This window comes from Podarcis vaucheri, assembly GCF_965113315.1.
Source record: "Podarcis vaucheri genome assembly, chromosome: 6".
NCBI classification, from domain to species: Eukaryota; Metazoa; Chordata; class Lepidosauria; order Squamata; family Lacertidae; genus Podarcis; species Podarcis vaucheri.
Window position 1 is genome coordinate 61964634 of NC_138764.1, and position 19332 is coordinate 61983965.

General features: G+C 47.7%; 1 protein-coding gene across 2 annotated transcripts in view; it reads right to left on the bottom strand.

Moving 5' to 3' along the window:
- The window catches only part of ILRUN (inflammation and lipid regulator with UBA-like and NBR1-like domains), a 40540-nt gene extending 22909 nt beyond the window's left edge, over positions 1–17631 (bottom strand). Inside the window, exon 1 of one of the 2 annotated variants that reach the window (XM_082226882.1) lies at positions 17327–17625. In XM_082226882.1, the coding sequence (XP_082083008.1) occupies positions 17327–17484 (158 nt within the window). In that variant the 5' untranslated portion in view covers positions 17485–17625. Of the gene's footprint in view, positions 1–17326 lie in introns of both variants that reach the window. The other variant, XM_082226881.1, reaches the window with a different exon arrangement.
- Positions 17632–19332: the final 1701 nt, after the last annotated feature.

Below are 19332 nucleotides of genomic sequence, written 5' to 3' on the forward strand. Positions count from 1 at the left end.
TGACCCTCGGGGTCCCTTCCAACTCTACAATTCTCTGTTTCTATTATTCTATGACTAGATACACTTTCAAACCTTTTCAATGAAACCCTTGGGAATGGCAAGATAATCTTTCACCTCCCACCAGCAGTAGCAGTACAAAAGGTATGTTCACAGTCAAGCATGAACTTTGAAGAGCAAAATTTCCACAGGACTGCCTATCAGAGTTTGTAGCAGAAATGAAACTGATATACTATAAAATGAGCTTTTGTGCTTCAGGGCTATTTAAAGCATCTGGGAATTCTGTCACCTAACCCCTGCCTGCCCGCACGCCCTCCCAAGTTTATTTGTATCCATGTAAAAAATCTTACTGAAAACATCTTTTTACAAATTCTACGTGCACATATTCATTTCAAATAACCCATTTATTGTGCATCCTAGTCTTGTCCAAGGGACCAGAAACAGTCCTTTGATTAGTATGGTTAGTTGCCTCAAGCGTCTTCTCCTTACCTGCCCTCTTCAGCCTAGGTTAGTTACTCTAGTGTCTTTTCTTATAATTTAGTTAGATTACAGAAGTTAGGTTTATTTGTACAACACTAACTATGATTCACCACATGGTCTGTAGAAAAAGTCTCTGTTGATACTCCTTTTAAATGAAGCTAGTTAGGTCTTCAGAAGAGTGTCAGAGAGAGGCATTATACAAAATAATTGAAAATACTAAACTGGAAAAAAGAACCTCAGAAGCCCTATTAAATACCCCATAGTTAGCCACCAACGCTGCTCACCTTCTTTCTGTCTGGGGACAAAACATATTATGTTTGCCGTTATCCCCCCTGCTCCGCCTCAACTAAAAAAAGCAGGATACAGCTACCTGTGATACATCAGTGTTTCCAAGCTTGAAAAGGCTGGGTGGTGGGTGGGAGGAAACAGATACTACCACTGTAGTATTGCATAAAATGCAATGCAATGCCATCATTGCAACAGATGCCTCCTGGATGCAGGGTAGCATGCACACAGAGAACACTGGATGCACTCTCTTGCTGATCATCTGCCACTTTTCTCTAGACACCAAATCTGGATTGCAGGGCAAAAAAATATGCTAGTGCTTACAACATATCAATGTTTTTGACTCCTGCCTGTTAGGAATCTAAGAAAAATATTTAAAAAAAAATGTATTTGAATTTTGTTGTTTGAATATCTGCATAGAAAATGCTTGCAACAGATATGGGTGCATTTTTCATGTATAAGCACTGCAGCATGATGTATCTAGTTTTCCAAGAACCCTAGTTTTTATTTCAGAAGAGATCAATTTCTAGTTCTCACATTAGCAGAGAAAAAACTGAAAATGGTGCAAGGTCAGGGCCTGAGTCAACCTGTATAGCACTTCAAAGCACCAAGACTACACTTTAGCTTCACTGCTGCTCAAATTCTGAAATCCTGCAAAAATCTCTTAACTATTTTAACAAATAACTGCTTCAGTGTATCACCCACCTTGAAATTTACAGACCCAACCAGGTTCATAATGTCTAGATCTGGGATAGGGAACCTGTGCCTCTCCACATGCTGGACTAGAGATATTAAGTGGAGTGGGAGATGTCAATTCCATGCTACCAGCACCAAACATTTTTAAGGAAATATTTTTGTGGGGTTACAATTTTAATCTGGAAGCGACTGTGATCCCACCTGCAACTCTTCTCTCTCTGCATTGACATGTCTAGAGGAATCTGACTTAGCTTTGCCCCCCACCTTCCCTCTTCTAGGATGATCTGATAAAAGTTTGGCACTTTTTAAAAGCACATACCCTGTCTCTCTTCCCCTTTCACCTGGCAGGTTTAGCTGATGACAACATCCCCCAATGTGGGTGCAAGCGGAGAATTTGCATCTTTGAATGAGGATGCTGGTTTTTTGTCCAGGAAAGGGAAAACAACCAGCTTCGTGTTTACAGTATCTGTGGTGGTTTCCCCCCACCACTACCTCAGTTAAAGACAGGATACTTATCCCCTAGCTAAGGAGCAAGTCAGAAGGACAAACAGGCAGAATAAACGTTTTGTACAACATTCCACCCACCCACCCACCCAAAAGCCATGTTTTTCCATGCTACCTCCCTTATTCTCCTCTATCCAAGCAAGCAAGAGACTAGCTGCTATTGTTGTTGCTTATATTTCAAATTATGTTTATTTTATGTGAAAAAGCAATAAAATACTTGAATGGCAAAAATGCCCCTATTTTTTAAAGGACATTCTAGCCAGGCAAAGCACTTATGGTGGGTTCAGAGCAGATACTATAGTGAAAGTGAAATGAAAGGATCAACAGCAGCAAACCTAGACATTAGGTTCATTGGCTTGGATCCAGACTAAGTTAGTTGCACTTATGCCCCACTGAATCAACAGGACTCAAGTCACCACTAACTTGTCACAGTGATTTCAGTGAGAAATAGGTTTAGCTAGTAGCCTGGATCTAATCAATACCATATATGTCAAACAATCAATGTGTTGTATTCGATAGCTGCTCAGGGCCAGCAGAAGTGCTTCATATTTTTACCAATCCCTCTTACCCAATACCCCCCAAAAGTATATTTATTTACTTTAAGTTCTGCCTTTCTTACCACAGGAGCACAGGGCTGCAAGTAGTAAGTGATAAACCAATACAAACATATTTAAAACAATCTCAGTACAGATGCAGACTGGGAAAGATCTCTGTTTAAAAGGCTTGATGAAAGAGGAAGGTCTTTAGTAGGTGCCAAAAAATAAAAATAAAGACAGCACATTCAAGGGGAGAATTCCAAAGGATAGGTACCACCACATGAACAGCACAATTACTACATTATATGGAATAGACATCCTGATCAGATGGTATCTGCAGGAAGCCCTGACTTTCAAAGTACAGTGATTTATTGGATATATAGCAAGTGAAATGCTCTTTCAGGTATCATGATCCCTAGCTGTATAGGACTTTACAAACCAGTCTGATAAACATAGCCTAGTAGCTAACTGGCAGCCAGTCTGATTCTTTCAACAGAGAGGCAACATGTTGGCGATATGCTGCCCCAGCAAGCAGTTGAGTAGTCGCATTTTGCTTCAGCTGTAGCTTGCAGACCAACCTCAAGGGAAGCCCTACATAGAGCACAGTGCAGTAATCTAGCCTGGGAGTTACCAGCACATTGATGACAGTGGTCAGGCTATCCTGGTCCAGAAATAGACACAGTTGTCATATCAGCTGTAGCTCTTAGAAGACACTCCAATAGTGGCAGATGAATCCAGAAGCACACCCAGACCATGAATCTGATCTTTCAGGGGGAATACGACCTTGTCCAAAGCAGGCAATTGACCAATTATCCAGATTCAGGAACCACCCACCCACAGTGCTTCCATCTTGCCAAATTCAGTTTATTGTCCCTCATCTAGAACACTACTGAGTCTAGGCGCCAGTTCAGGACTTAAACAATCTGAGAATTGCAGAGTTGGAAGGGATCCTGAGGGGCATCTAGTCCAATCCCCTGCAATGCAGGAATCTCAACTAGATCAAAGAATCATAGACTTGTAGAGTTGGAAGGGACACCACCTCCTGTGGGAGCAAGTTCCACAGTTATGAACTGTGTGAAAAAATACTGTCTTTATCTTAATTTTCCAACATGCAGGCTCAATGGATGTCCATGAGTTCCCCTGATTCAGATGTTACAGAGAAATAGAGCTGGGTATCAGTGTAATAATGACACCTCACTCCAAATCTCCAATGGCTTCGTATAAATATTAAACAGCCTTGGAGACAAGATAGTATCCTATGCCACCTTACAGCACCATTGCCAGGTGACTGAAAGACAATCATCCAACGCTATTCTTTTAATCCAACCCTGCCTCCAATACTTACCACACTAAGTGGGCTCAGAAGGTTGCCATGCTTAATAACATCTAAAACCACTGAGAAATCAAACAAGAATAACAGGGTCATATTCCTTGCCCTTCTCAAGATAAAGGTCATCCATCACAGTGAGCAAGAGTGATTCAGTGCCATAACCAGGTCTGAATCCAGATTGAAATGTGTCAGGATAAACTGTTTCATCCCAGAGTCATGCCCCAACTCTATCACAGTCTCTAAAAAGCAGGTATTTGCTTAGAATATACACTTTTTCAAAACCACTGCAGTCCAGTATCTTTAAATTACAGTAAACTTTACTGCAGGGAGGTTGTTCAACTTCAAAACAAAAGAGCCCACTCATGTGTGTATGTATACAATTCATTTGAAGAAATGCAAATTTTACTGGCCACTGAGAATGAGCTAAAAATAAAACAATCACCACCCAAGGAAAAAGAGAGGTGAAACCTACAATTAGGCCAGTTTAAAACCAGACAGATGGCAACTCTACACCATTAAAGAACTAGAACATGTTCAAACAAGTTGAATCATAATGTTAAAGGAATTAGAAAATGTTAAATGCTAAATTGGCTCAAGATAGTCACTAATCGCAGTATCTAAACTTAAGGTGCTAGATATGTTTTCAAAGTCAGCAGGCCTTCTAGATTACGTATCACCTGGTGGAGAAGAGAAGAATGGAATGCATGCTCAGCATTTAATAAACAGCAGAACTTCTCATAGATGAACTGGCAGTAAAATATCTTCACTATACACCCAAATATCTAATATTCAAACTGAGTAACCTTTTTAAAAAACAATAACAACCAGGCTCTTTGTAAAGTACTATCCAATATCAAATAATAACATTTTTGTTGCAAGGCAACGGAATACTGTTCCTATGGACATATTAGTGACCACAAGTTATTATTATTATTTATTAAATTTCAATACCACCCTTCATCCGAGAATCACAGGGTAGTTTACAGTAAGGGGGGGATTATCCTACAAACTGCAATGTCATATATTTTCAGACCAAGTGAAATTATGTAACTCAAAGGACAAAACACTATAGTACTTTTTAAAAATATTTTTAATCTAAACACAATCGTATCATATATTGTACTGTTCAGAGTCTATAAACATTACAGGGCTGCAGTTAAGGTCTTTTGCAGGTAGATCGTCAACAGGACATTCTGGTGCAGCTAACAGGAATGGAAGTGAAGTCAGAACAAGAGAAGATCTCTTTCAGTGGTTTCTCAAAAGAAGCCTACCCCATGATTCCGTGCTACATCAGATCTGCTCTCCTGGGTAATATAGCCACAGTGGTGCAATAAGATTTGCAGCATGACTCCTTTGAACATTATTCAATAGCCAAAGTTCAGGTTCATGTGGAAAGAATCTATACTACAACTCTTTCCACTTCCATCATTATTTCAAGTGTATGGAGGAATGATAGTGGTGAGGCAAGAAGCCATGGCAAGCAGCTCTCATGTAAACTTGACTTCTTCTTCTTCCTTTTTTTTTTTTTTTTGTAGTACTGAGCAATGGTGAAAGGTGCCATTCTTTAGCAGCTCCCAAGCTACTAAAAACACATGAAGAGGACCGCAGTTACACAGGTACATCAACTCAACTATACTGGCACTACTAGAAGGCCAAAAGTAAGGGGGAGAACAAAGACTTATAAAGGGCAGGTTAGATGAGTGCCAATTTAATGTTTACCTGCAGAGTGTCTATCCTTCTTGCATCAGTGTTACAATAGTCAGCAGCAGAAAATAGCATATACTGATGTATCCCACTGACTAACCAGGCTAGAGGATAAGATCGTGACTAGTTCCATGCATGGCCATATTTACCTAGTAACCCATCATAACACTAGATACATATGATACAGCAAGACAAGTCAGCTCATGCATCAAATAGTATTCCTGGGGAAAATTCAGCTACAAACCTATGGAACTCTTCAGAACATAAATAAGATTGAAAAAGATGGGAAATTGCTTTTGAAGCTCAAAAGAGGCCATTTGGGTAAACTACACACATTCTCAAGATTAACAGACTCAAACAGAAAAGGATGAATGGCAGCTGTACAACACCTATTTTTTCAGCCTCCTCACAGGAGTCTTACTACAGGCCTCTGAACACAAGACATCTACCAGGAATTCTACTCTACAAATTTTAACAGGGATGCAAGGACAGAATACTCCACAGATACCGTATTTTTTGCACCATAACACTCACTTTTTTCCTCCTAGAAAGTAAGGGGAAATGTCTGTGCGTGTTATGGAGGGAATGCCTACGGATTTTCCTCCTCTAAAAACTACGTGCGTGTTATGGTCAGGTGTGTGTTATAGAGCGAAAAATATGGTAATCTAGGGACCCAAAATGGGGTGGGGGAAGCAAATTAGAAGGAGTAGAGCAAAATATACCCTACAACCCTTACAAGACTACTCCTTCCTCTCCTTTACCAGGACAGGGATGGGAATCTGGACACTGATATGCCAATGGCTATAGATACTGAACTAGTGAGAGGAGCACCTAACTCAGCAGTGAGAAACTTTTCAGCCCCAGGGTCACAATCCCTTTGAGGAGCCTTCAGTGGGCCACAAGGAATGACAGAGCCAGAGGCAAAAGTGTTATGCAGCAACAGTTATGACTCTTACTGCTGTCTGGTAGGCTACATTCCAGCCATACAAAGGTCAGAGGTTTCTATACACACACATACAATAACACATATACAGTGGTGCCTCGCAAGACGAAATTAATTCGTTCCGCGAGATTTTTCGTCTAGCGAATTTTTCGTCTTGCGAAGCACGGTGTTGGAAAAGTTTTGGAAAAGCTTCAAAAATCACCAAAAACCTCAAAAAAGGCTACCACACCTCATTCTACGAGTTGCTCCTCGAAGTCAAGCCACAACTGTATTAACGGTGTTAAGAAAAAGGAAACAAACTTGCCAGAAGTTTTCGTCTTGCGAAGCAAGCCCATAGGGAAATTCGTCTTGCGAAGCAGCTCAAAAACCGCAAAACCCTTTCGTCTAGCGAGTTTTTCGTCTTGTGAGGCATTCGTCTTGCGGGGCACCACTGTATAAATATATACATACATAAACAGACACACCCCACACCCCTCCATCCAGGAAAACAAGAGACATTATTGTTCACGAACACATTCCAGGCAATCAAAAAAACCTGAGGAGAGTATGGAACAGTGCTGGAGTGGGGCATAGCCTGAGTAGGGGGAATAATCTAAGATGGGCCCCAACTGTCAGACAGAAAGGACTGGAAGGCCACATTTGCCCTCCACCCCACCCCCTATCCAAGGTTTTCCACTTCTGACCTAATCTTTTCCTCAACGAACAGGCAGGCAGCAAATATGGGCAGTCAAAAACATGTGTGTGTTTTATTTGATACTATTACAACACACACCAACATTGTTCAACAGAAGTCCTACATAATTCAGCTGTATATCTGGTTTTATAAGTAGTTCTGGGTGTAGGCAGTCCCCCACTTCACCCTTCAGGTTGTATCCGGCACTATCCAAATGTGATCAGAGAAAACACATTTCATTCAATTAGATTTCCTCTCCCTCCCCTTCACAGCTTTCCATTCATCCTCAAGATCTGCTCCCAAAGTTTGGGGAACCCTCTGCTCATGCAACATTAGAATCTGCTCTCAGACTTAACACTAGATAACTATGAGAACTATGCCCAAGTCTGGCCACTTCACTTATTACTAGAGGAAGCATTCAACATCTCCCCAAACAGCCACTCTTGATAGTGCATTCAGCAATTGTTGGCATGAAAATACTACAGTGGTACCTCTGGATGCGAATGGGATCCGTTCCAGACCCTCGTTCGCATCATGAAGCGAATGTAACACGCCACTATGCGGATCGTGTTTCGCCGCTTCCGTGCATGCACATGTAATGAGCGTTTGCACATGCGCGAGCGGCGAAACCCCGAAGTAACACGTTCTGTTACTTCCAGGTCACCACGGAGCGCAACCCGAAAATGCTTAACCTGAAGCGTATTCATCCTGAGGTATGACTGTACTTACCTACTAGTAAACAGACAAAAGATGGGAACATGGCGGGGGTAGTTGGGAGACTGAAAGTTGTAGCAAGCTGGATAATGTAACAATAAAGGTCAGTTTGGACAGAACATGTCCTAAACCAGGGGTTAGCAAGGTTTATCTTGCCTGTGCCAGATTGGTCCCGCGGAGATCCCTCTGTGGGCCGGATTGTGCACCGGTGTGAGCGCCCCCGCCCATGATTTTCAGCCTCTGCGCATGTACAGATGCGATTTCCCGTGGTGCGCTGTGCTGGTTTAGCGCAGCGCGTAAGAAAGAAACTCAGTTCGGGGGTGGCTCATGGGCCAGTCAAACGACCTCTGCAGGCCACTTCCGGTCCATGGGCCTTAGGTTGCTGACCCGTGTCCTAAACCGTAATTTAGCATTATGTGCACAAGCTACAACAAATGTCAGTCTTGCATACTTTCCTGCATACTCTCCTATGTTGTGCTTAAACTCTGGGAACTCTAGTTTAGATTATGGTTAGTTCCAACAGGTCAAACCATGGCTGATGATCCTAAATTGTTCACAAATCATTGAATAAATATTAAACTAGCCAAAGTTCAGACATAACATGGAACCTTGGTGTCAGAGCTGCTACCAGGTCCCAGCTCACATAGGACCACGCCACACAGCGTCCACTTTAAAAGAGTCTTTATTGAGTTACAGGTTTCATTTCCGAACTGCAGCGTGCAGCTCTACACCTTCTGCTCTAGGTCGGCGAAGACCCGTCTGAGTCCCCGCCTCTTGCACACCAGCTTAATACCCTAGCCTTGCTCCACCTCCTTCGCCTCTCCCTACGTCTCTGGGTCCTTCTGCCCCCCTGGGCCTCCTCCCTTCTACTCTCCTCTGACGCTGACCCCCCTGATCCTTCTGCCTCCTTGCGGCGGGCTTTAGGACCTGGCTCACTCTCCGGGCTGCTTACTGCTCCAGCTTCCGCTGCATTTGAACTTGGCGCGCGCGCCCAACTCTCTACTTTCCTCTTAACCGTTGCCTCGCTCTCTGAGGAGGGCGTGACCACCCCTGACTCGTGCCCTCCCTCCTGCTGACAGCCTCCGGAACCCGATGCCTGGCTACCTTCCTCCCTGCTGCTCTCAGTCTTGAGCGTGGGTCCCGACTTCCAGCTGCTGCCGCCCTCAGTTATGAGCGTGGGTCCCGACTTCCAGCTGCTGCTCTCTGAATCTCCTCTGTTCCCTTCCTCCTGGGGTGTCCCCCCGGATCCCCCCCTTGCTCTGCTCACTGGGGCTCCCTTTTGGGAGTCCTCTGACTCACTGCTTAGGCTTGGAGATCTCGGGTCGTCATCATCACTCATTCTCCCTTCGGCTTCCTCCCCCTCGCTCTCTGTTTCCACCCTTCTCTGCGTCTCTGCTTCTGAACCCCTGACATCCATCCCCCCCTCGAAACCCCCCCTTCCCCCCTCCCCGCTGTCAGGTGTGGGTGCTGGGCGCTCCATCATCATGGGAGGGAATGCTGGATACAGGTCGCTCCCCGTGGGTGGCCGCCAACTGAAGACCTCCGAGTCTTCCCCCTCGCGGTCGTCGACGTGGACTTGTTGCTCTTCCATCTCTGTACCGCCGTGCTCGAACCCGAGGTCCTCCCCGAACACGTCCATGTCAGTCTCTGCGTCGGTCGCTCGACCTGGCATCTCCAGCCACTTCCTGCGCCATCGCTCCTCTGGTCGATCGTCCCACCAATACGAGTTGCCTGATGCCGAACCTGCCGGTGAACCTTCTGGGGAACGGGTGCTCCGTGCGGGTTCCCCTTCTGAGTCGAATCCATGGAACGTGCTGGAAGAAAGTGTGGGTGTGAACAACCAGTCGTCGAAGAAGCTCGCTGGCATGGGTTTGTGTGGGAAGAGGGCATGAAACTCGTCCTTGAGCAGGGGTTCCTCCAAAGCGTAGTCTGGTACCCAGCTATTGGCGCTGGCCCGGGTGCCCTCTCTGGCTAAGAGGTATTCGACTCCCTCTTCCCCCCATCTGGAGTCCAAAATCTCCGTGACCTCGTTGATGTGGTCCTGGTGCTTCACCTCCCGCGTCTCCGTCCGTTCCCGGAGCGGACTTGGCGCCGTCCCTGGCTCCTGGAACCTGTGAGGTGCCTTGTAGGGAGTGAGCACCGACCTGTGGAACACCGGATGCATTCTGGAACCCTCCGGCAGCGCCAGTCGGAAGGCTACCGGGTTGATCTGCGCTTCGACTTGGTACGGACCGATCTGCTTGTGCCCCAACTTCTTCTTGGCAAGCGACCTGGTCGGCACTGCGTGGGCTGCCAACCAGACCCAGTCTCCCACTTGGATCACTTCGCCAACCCGCCTGTGCTTGTCAGCTTGCACCTTGTAGGCGTGCTTAGCTAGCTCCAGCTGCCGTCTGAGTTGATCGTGGACCGCCTGCAGCTCTGACGCGAACGCGTCCGCCGTCTGTGGTTCTCCTTCCCCCACTTTCTCCAGTCCCGGGAAGGTTCTGGGATTCCTCCCATTGTTGGCAAAGAACGGCGTCACTCCTGTGGACACGTGCTTCGTGTTGTTGTAAGCGAACTCGGCTAGCGGCAGGTAATCCACCCACGTCGCAGGCTGTTGATTGGCATAGCATCTCAGGTACTGCTGCATGATGGCATTGACCCTCTCTGCTTGCCCGTTGGTCTGCGGGTGTCTTGCTGATGCCAGATTGACCTTGACATTTAGAAAACCCATCAGCTTCTGCCAGAAAGACGAGATGAACTGGCGTCCGCGGTCGGACAGGATAGACCGTGGCAGGCCATGCACTTTGAACACGTGATCTATGAACAGTTTGGCGGTTTGTTCCGCCGTGGCCACCTTCGCACACGGAATGAAATGTGCCATCTTGGTGAACAAGTCCACCACCACTAGCACAGCTGTCTTGCCTCTCGAGCTGGGTAAATCCGTCACAAAGTCCAGGGCCACCCTCTCCCACGGTTCAAACGGTGTTTGCAGCGGTTCTAACAGTCCCGCCGGTGGTCTGTGTACCGGCTTGGCCCTCTGGCAGGTGTCGCACCTCGCGACGTAGTCCGCGACCTCTCCTCTCAGCCTGGGCCACCAGAAGTCTCTCGCGACTAATTCCATCGTTTTCTCTGTGCCAAAGTGACCGGCCGTGGGTGCGTCGTGCAACTGTTGCAGTACCTTGGCGCGAAGGTCGTCTCCTGGTACATAGACAGCCCCTTTGCGTAGGAGCAAGCCGTCCCGCACCTGGAACTCGTCCGTGGTAGCCGTGCCTCTGAGCAGTTCCGCCATCTTGTCTTGCGCGAATGAGTCGTCCCGCAATGCACGTCGCACCGCATCCAGGTCTACTGTAGCTGAGGCACACGCCCACGCCGTCGGTGCGAAGATGTGCATGGCCGCCGCTGGCGTCACCTCTTCTAGGTATTGCGGTTTTCGGGACAGTGCATCCGCCATGATGTTGGTGTCGCCTGGGACGTACTCTATTCGGAAATTGAAGTCAGCAAAGAACTCCGCCCAACGTATCTGCCTCTGGTTCAGGAACTGAGCCGTGCGCCAGTGCTCCAGATTCTTGTGGTCCGTGCAGACCTGCACCGTGTGCTTGGCGCCGATTAGGAAGTGCCTCCACGCCTTGAAAGCTGCATGAATGGCCAGCAACTCCCTGTCCCAGATGGTGTAGTTCTGCTCCGACTTGCTGAGCTTTCTGGAGTAGAACGCTCCCGGCCGCCACACCCCCTGCGGGTCTCGCTGCAGCAGGACAGCTCCCACGGCTCTGTCTGACGCGTCTGTCTCTACCCTCAACGGTTTACTGGGGTCGATATGCAGCAGTTGCTTCTCCGATGCGAAGAGATGCTTGAGCGCTTGAAAGGACTGTTCCGCCTGCTCCGTCCAGATGAATTTCTTTTTTTTGGAGCTGAGCGTGTCCGTAATTGCTGCCGTCTGCATCGCGAACCCCTTGATAAACTTGCGATAGAAGTTGGCGAAGCCGACAAACCGCTGGACCTCCTTCCGGTTGCGCGGGCTTTTCCAATCCAATACCGCACGAACCTTGGTGCTGTCCATGGCTATCCCCTTGTCCGACAACTTGTATCCCAGGAAATCCACCTCCGTCGTGTCGAACTGGCACTTCTCCAGCTTGGCGTACAGTCTATGTTGTTGCAACCTGCTGAGCACCTCCCTCACGTCTCGGTCGTGAGCTTGCTGCGAGTCAGAGAAAATCAGGATGTCATCCAGGAAGCAGACGCATGTTTTGTAGAGGAGTCCCTCCAACACGTGATGCATAAAAGCTTGAAAACAGTGAGAGCCATTTTGTAATCCAAAGGGCATAACTCTGTATTCGTAGGTGCCCAGCGGTGTGAACATGGCCGTCTTCCACTCATCGCCCTCCCGCATGCGGATGAGATTGTACGCCCCTCGCAGGTCCAACTTGGTGAACACGCGTCCCTTGCGCACCGTCGCGAGGAGGTCGTCAATCCTGGGCATGGGGTAATCAGACGGTTTGGTCATCTGGTTCAAAAGGCGGTAGTCCACAACTAGTCTTTTTTGGGGCGTGTCTTTCTTTTTCACGAAGAAAACGGGACTGCCCCCCACTGCCTTGGACTCTCTGATGAAGCCACGCTCCAGATTATGCTCGATGAACTGTTTGAGTTCCTGCATTTCATCTTCAGACATGGAGTATAGCCGCCCCTTCGGCAGCGTCGCCCCCGGTAGGAGGTCAATCTTGCAGTCATATGGCCGGTGAGGGGGTAGCTTGTCCGCCTCCTTCTCGCAGAAGACCTCCAAAAAGCTCGCGTATTTGTGGGGGACCGCTTGCAACGTTCCCAACTGCAGTTGTGATTCCTCCTCCTCTCCCTCCCGTCGGGGCAGGATGCAGTGTTCTGCGCAATAAGAGGAGCCGAAGATCAGTTGTCTCTGGTACCAAGCCAGTGTCGGACTGTGCCTGTCCAGCCAACTCATGCCCAACACAATGGGCGTGTCCGACAGTTGGGTGACATTAAAACTGATGACTTCCCTGTGGTTGCCAAGGCGCATCACCATCGGTGGCGTCTGCTTCACCACCTGCCCCCCTAGCAACTCTCTGCCATCCACTGTGACGACTTGCAGGGGCAGAGTGGCAGGCAATAGCTGTATAGCGTGCTGCTCCACAAAGCTCTGCGCTATAAAGTCTGCGTTGCTTCCAGAATCCACAGAAAGCGGCACTTCGATAGTGACGCCGTCGGGTAGCTGGAGAGATGCTGTGAGCTGCACTACTGGTTTGGGTGGGAGGGGATCCGTGGGTTGCAAGATTGCTGGGGACTGCTTCACAGATGCGTCTGGCTGGGCCCCAGTGCCTCCGTCTCCAGCCAGACATCGTCGTTTCCCTGCTGTGGTTCTCCTTGCTGCGTTGCTGCAGTCACCATTGCTGAGGCTGCAGTGTGCTTGTGGAGCCTCCGGGGACACTCCTTCGCCAAATGGCCTGGATCCTCGCAGATGTAACACTTCCTGTTCCCTCTAGGAGGCTTCGCTTTCCCTGCTGCCGGTGCTAGGGCTCTGGCTGCTGACTGAGCCCTTGCACCTCCAACCTCCATCGGTTCCCCTCCCCCTCCTGGCGGAGGTGTGGATTGCGCACGCGCTGCTTCCCTCGGAACGAAAGAGAAACTTCTCGCTGCTTCGCGCCCTCCACGTCCTTCATCTCTGCACCATGGACGTTCTTCCAGCCTCACCCCCACAGTCAGCGCCCTTTGGACCACCTCCTGCGTGCTTCGGGGCCTCTCCCCCCTTGCAATTTCATCCTTAACCGCTGAACTTAGACCCTCCCAGAAGAGGTCTCTGACAGGGGGCGAATCCCGATCCCATTCTAAAGCACTGACCAGCGCAAAAAATCGGGCGTGATACTGCCGGACGCTCGCCCTCCCTTGTTTTAGTCCATGAATCTCCCGTCTGGCAAGATCCACATCAATAGTAGACAAAAAACACGCATCCATCGCTTTGATAAAGGCATCTGCATTCTGAAGCGCCGGATCTTTATCCCTCCACAAATTGCGCAGCCAGGCTTTGGCATCCCCATGCAAATGGGACAATATGAACCCCACCTTCTCTTCCTCATCTCTAAAGTCTTTTGCCAGCAGTTGCAGTGCGCACATTACGTCTGCTCTAAAATTAGGGTACTGTTGCAAAGTCCCATCGAAGTGAGCCACAAGCCCTCCTGCTCTCCGTGCCAATCCCACGCCCTCCGGTCTGGGTCCCGGTTGCCCTTGCTTAACAAGCATTTCAAACCTGGCGTGTAGGTCTCTGTAGGCGGCTGTAGTCTCCTCCTCCCGTTTTTTGGAAGCCAATACCTCTGAGGACAACTGGGTCACTGCCTCTTGCAGCGCGGAGATCCTCTGTTCTTCCGTCATCTTGCTAACCTTTGTGAGCTCGCTTACAGACACCCCTCTTCCTCCCCTAGCGGCTTCTGCTCCCGCTGCGAGGTTTCAGGTTTCTGAAGCTTCGAGCAGACGGGTCTTACTGTCGGAGCTGCTACCAGGTCCCAGCTCACATAGGACCACGCCACACAGCGTCCACTTTAAAAGAGTCTTTATTGAGTTACAGGTTTCATTTCCGAACTGCAGCGTGCAGCTCTACACCTTCTGCTCTAGGTCGGCGAAGACCCGTCTGAGTCCCCGCCTCTTGCACACCAGCTTAATACCCTAGCCTTGCTCCACCTCCTTCGCCTCTCCCTACGTCTCTGGGTCCTTCTGCCCCCCTGGGCCTCCTCCCTTCTACTCTCCTCTGACGCTGACCCCCCTGATCCTTCTGCCTCCTTGCGGCGGGCTTTAGGACCTGGCTCACTCTCCGGGCTGCTTACTGCTCCAGCTTCCGCTGCATTTGAACTTGGCGCGCGCGCCCAACTCTCTACTTTCCTCTTAACCGTTGCCTCGCTCTCTGAGGAGGGCGTGACCACCCCTGACTCGTGCCCTCCCTCCTGCTGACAGCCTCCGGAACCCGATGCCTGGCTACCTTCCTCCCTGCTGCTCTCAGTCTTGAGCGTGGGTCCCGACTTCCAGCTGCTGCCGCCCTCAGTTATGAGCGTGGGTCCCGACTTCCAGCTGCTGCTCTCTGAATCTCCTCTGTTCCCTTCCTCCTGGGGTGTCCCCCCGGATCCCCCCCTTGCTCTGCTCACTGGGGCTCCCTTTTGGGAGTCCTCTGACTCACTGCTTAGGCTTGGAGATCTCGGGTCGTCATCATCACTCATTCTCCCTTCGGCTTCCTCCCCCTCGCTCTCTGTTTCCACCCTTCTCTGCGTCTCTGCTTCTGAACCCCTGACACTTGGTTATTTTAAAATTTAAAAAGAAGCATTTGATCTCCTCCTATATTATGGCTTTACATGCCCTAAGTAGAAGACTGGTTAATTTAACCTACTATGACACAAATTAGATGCAGATCTCCAGTATCTCAAAGAGAGGATCTTTATGAATATTGATACCAGGGATCTTTTAACTGGAAGTGTAATGAAATAAACCAATCATTTTCAGCACCCCTGCACTCTACAGCTGGGCCACACCCTTTTCCAAGGGTCACAACATCAGACAGTAAGTGGGGGCTCCCGAAAAATGTTGCTGCACAACAAAATAAAACCCTTCACACAGTTAACCTTGATGTAAAGGTAGAGAGTGCCATCATAGGTTTCTTCTTCTTGACTTCCTTGCTTTCCGTAGGAATCATTTTCCCCCCACAATGAAGCATGCAATTATGCAAGTCCCTACCTACATTTTGAAATTGTATATTCCAGACACTAGCTTCTCTCATCTACATAGACCAGGTTCTAGTCTAGGCATAACCATACCTACCTCTTATTTTTCTTGGGATAAAATGAGACACTTATGCACACGAAGCTGAGATCCTTTGAAAAAGTGTAAAATACATACCTGACAAATAAAATAAAAAAATGATACACCAGACAGAAAACCAGTTACTGGTGTCTTATTTATCAGTCCAATCTTAATCATGTTTACTTCATTAATTTCAACTGGATTTCCATGTATGGTTGAAATGTGGCAAGAATATACTTTTCATGTTCCCTTGTTCAGCCGTTTGAGCTACCAAGGTGTTGGATACCCCATGCTCAAAATAACTTTATATGTGTACACACATTTTTGTATTTATTTCCAATTATAATATTTTTAATAGAGTGGCATTTTTGTAAAGCAAAATTGGTGGGTGAAGGGATTCAGGAAAGCTATGCATGTAGTAGAGTGATAGCAGGAAAAAGTATGAGAAAGAAACAGGAAGAGCTAGCCACTGAAAACATGCTCCAACACCACACCTCTCCACCACATTCTCACACGCTGCAGGCATGGCTTTTTAGAACCTTTAGTTTACAAACCTGAGAATTTGACACTCTTTAGGAAGTAGTAATTAAAGTTGTGATTCGTATGATTCCAGCCTTTTCAACTGTGGCCCATACAGATGTGATTGGCCCAACCCATGGTCAACAATTGCCCATAAATTATTTGACCTCCAATGTTTACAGTGTGATCCTACTGATAGAGAACTGGGATTGGATCTAGAAATCCAAGCCTTGCTTCTGTCATGGACTCACTGCACAGCCCCCGATATTGAAATCCCCAATAAAAAATAATAATAACATGACTAGCCAACCTCACAGGGTAGCTGTGAAGTAAAACACTCAAAAAGAGAACAAATCAATATCTGAGTATACATAAATCCGTGACAGCTGACCACAGATTTCAGACACTGTCAACTTTTAATTCTATGCCTGGCAAATGAAACTAGTAAACAATCCCAAGAGAAGATGTTTTCCAAAACTCTGAACCTGTAAAAGCTAGTAATCCACATTCCCACTATGCAATCTAGCCACTGAGATTATATGAACTGTATTCCAGCTAAGAAGAAAACATCTGGCCTGTGAACTTGCACTCTGGCTTTCACTCTAATGAACAGACACCCTTTTTGCATTGCTGAATATATAAAGACACAATTAGAAATGAAACCATAACATGACGGAACCTGTCACGAAGCACGAAGCCTTTAAGGAGAACAAGACGACCCACGGATTTGGACCCAAGGTGACGCCTACTCCTGTCGAAAGAGGGCCTCATCCAAATGCCTTTACAGACGGGGGAGGGGGTGGGTAGAAGCGACTACTGCTCCTTTATATTTTGGCGGCACTTGTATGACATGCTCCGCGAGTGAAGACGCGTCACACTGAGGTTGTTTACATTGGACGGAGCTGGTCCACCATAGAAAGAGAGGAGAGACGCGACGCTGCTCCCCCGCCGCCAGCGCGTTCGGGATCCAGCCCTCGCCCGGACTTCCTTGGCGGGGCAACTTCCCCAGGACCGGGAGAGCGAGCTGGGCCTGGCGAAGTCAGCCCCGTCAGGGCCTCCTCCGCTCAGCCCTCCCGAGAAGACACGGCCAAGACCCACACGGTCAACCCACGCGCCGCTCTCCCCCCCCCCGCAGCCGCGGCCCACCTTGCCCACCCGCTTCCCCTCAGGGCTTGTACCAGTTCGTCATGTCCAGGAAGAAGGCGCAGCCGGCGGGGCTGAGCTGAAAGCCAAGAAGCCGCTGGAACTCGCCAATGAGCACGTCCTTGTCGGTGGTTCCCAGGCAGCTGAACTTCTGCATCAACTCGGCGTCCAGGTCCACTTCCATCCCCTCCATGGCGACGGGAGCCCCTCTGCCCGCGCCAGCCCGGCCCCTTCCACTAGGCCCCGGGCTGCCCGTGAGCCGCCACTACCGCCTCCTCAGAGCTGCATGGGGGGGAGGGGGGAGTGAGCGAGAAAAGCAAGCGGGCGAGTAGCACGCAGGGCACGCCGACGTTGCCAGCGTCACCGCGCGCCGTGACCTCACAGACGTGATGACATCATAGCAGAGGGGACCAAAACACAAACAGCCCAATGCAGTAGAGGGGAGGGGGCGGTTTGTGGATGCAAATAAGCTGCGCTTAAGGTAGATTGAGCGCCTTTGGGTCATTATTCTTTTTAATTTGGGCAGCGAGGCTTGTATAACCCGATCCTACGCGTATTTACTCGGAAGTAAGTGCCATTGAGCCCAGCGGGGCTCCTTGCTTCCAAATAAGTGTGTATCCTTCTTTTCAGAAGCGACATTTCTGTTCGTTTTGTTCGGCTGCTGCCCTTTTCTTTCTCTTGTCGTAATACGGAGGGGATTTAACCCTCTATACTGTTAACTACGTTGTGTACCCTAAAATACTCTTAATAAACACCGGGTGATTCGGGTGTTGTTCTTTAAATGAGATTTCTGACACTGGTATCCAGCTTGGGCATTGAAAGCTAAAATAAAATTTAAAAGTGACGAGAAAATAAAAACAAGTGAAAGCTGATCGTGATGCTTTTAAGAAACACGTGCAATTGCTAGGCATGTATATTCGTAAATAAGTCCCGCTGAGTTCAGTAAGCCTTCACACATCCAATACCGTGTAACACAGAAGTACATGTCTACACAGAAGTAAGCCACACTACATGTAAATTCAATGGGGTTTACTCCTTGGTAAGTGTGTGTAGGGTCATAGCCTAAGGCTACAATCCTAACCATGTCTACTCAAAAGTCACACTGAATTCAATGGAGCTTGCTTGCCCCTAGGTAAGACTGCAATCCTAAACTCACTGACTTGGTAGAAAGCCCCCATTGACTCCAATAGGATTTACTTCTGAGTAGATCTGGTTAGGATTACAGTCTAAATATGCCTAAAACTGCAGCCCTGGTTGTTTAAAGTAGGCAAGCCAGAACGTTCTCACCACAGTTTATGTAAATTTGCTAATCTGGTTTTGCCAGAAGGGCCGGTTTTTACAGATCTGATAGAGACAAAGCATTTTCAGTTTCAAAAAGAAACACTGATGCAAATACAGTACAGTTCACTGCATTTCACAACATAGTTGTAGGTATTTTCAAAGGCAAAAAAACAACAACATAAAAACAAAAGAGGTATGCAGCTATGAAAACATTAAATATACACAACATATCTGTGCATTTCATTGTGCTGGGTAACTGTGGAAGTTCTCAATTTAAATACAAGTAATCATTTGACAAAATCTTTGTCATGCAATTATAGAAAATTAATTAACCTGACTCATATATCTAAATTGTTATATAGCCAATGATAAAAATAAGTTAAATGGCCACTAATAAATGGTAATTCATTTAACTAATTCTTTAGATCTAAAAAGTAGGTGTATTATTTTTAATAATGTGCATTCATTCTATTACTATTTAAAGCCAACTGTCCTTTGGATTGTGCCCCAAGTGTTTAGAATGACAGTGCCAATCATATGCCATCCAGCATAAAAAGGAAGCATTTGATAACCAAGTCAATTGTAGTAGTCCATCTCTTTGGAGAAGGTTTTATCTATTATGTGGGGAAAAGAACCTTAGGCAGGATTAGAATCAGATCATGTCTAGTTTTAATATTTTCACTACTTGAAGATGAGGAAGACGAGATGTTTCAGGGGCCTCGGCACAATATGTATGCCTGGTTACATTTTGGAGCCGCTT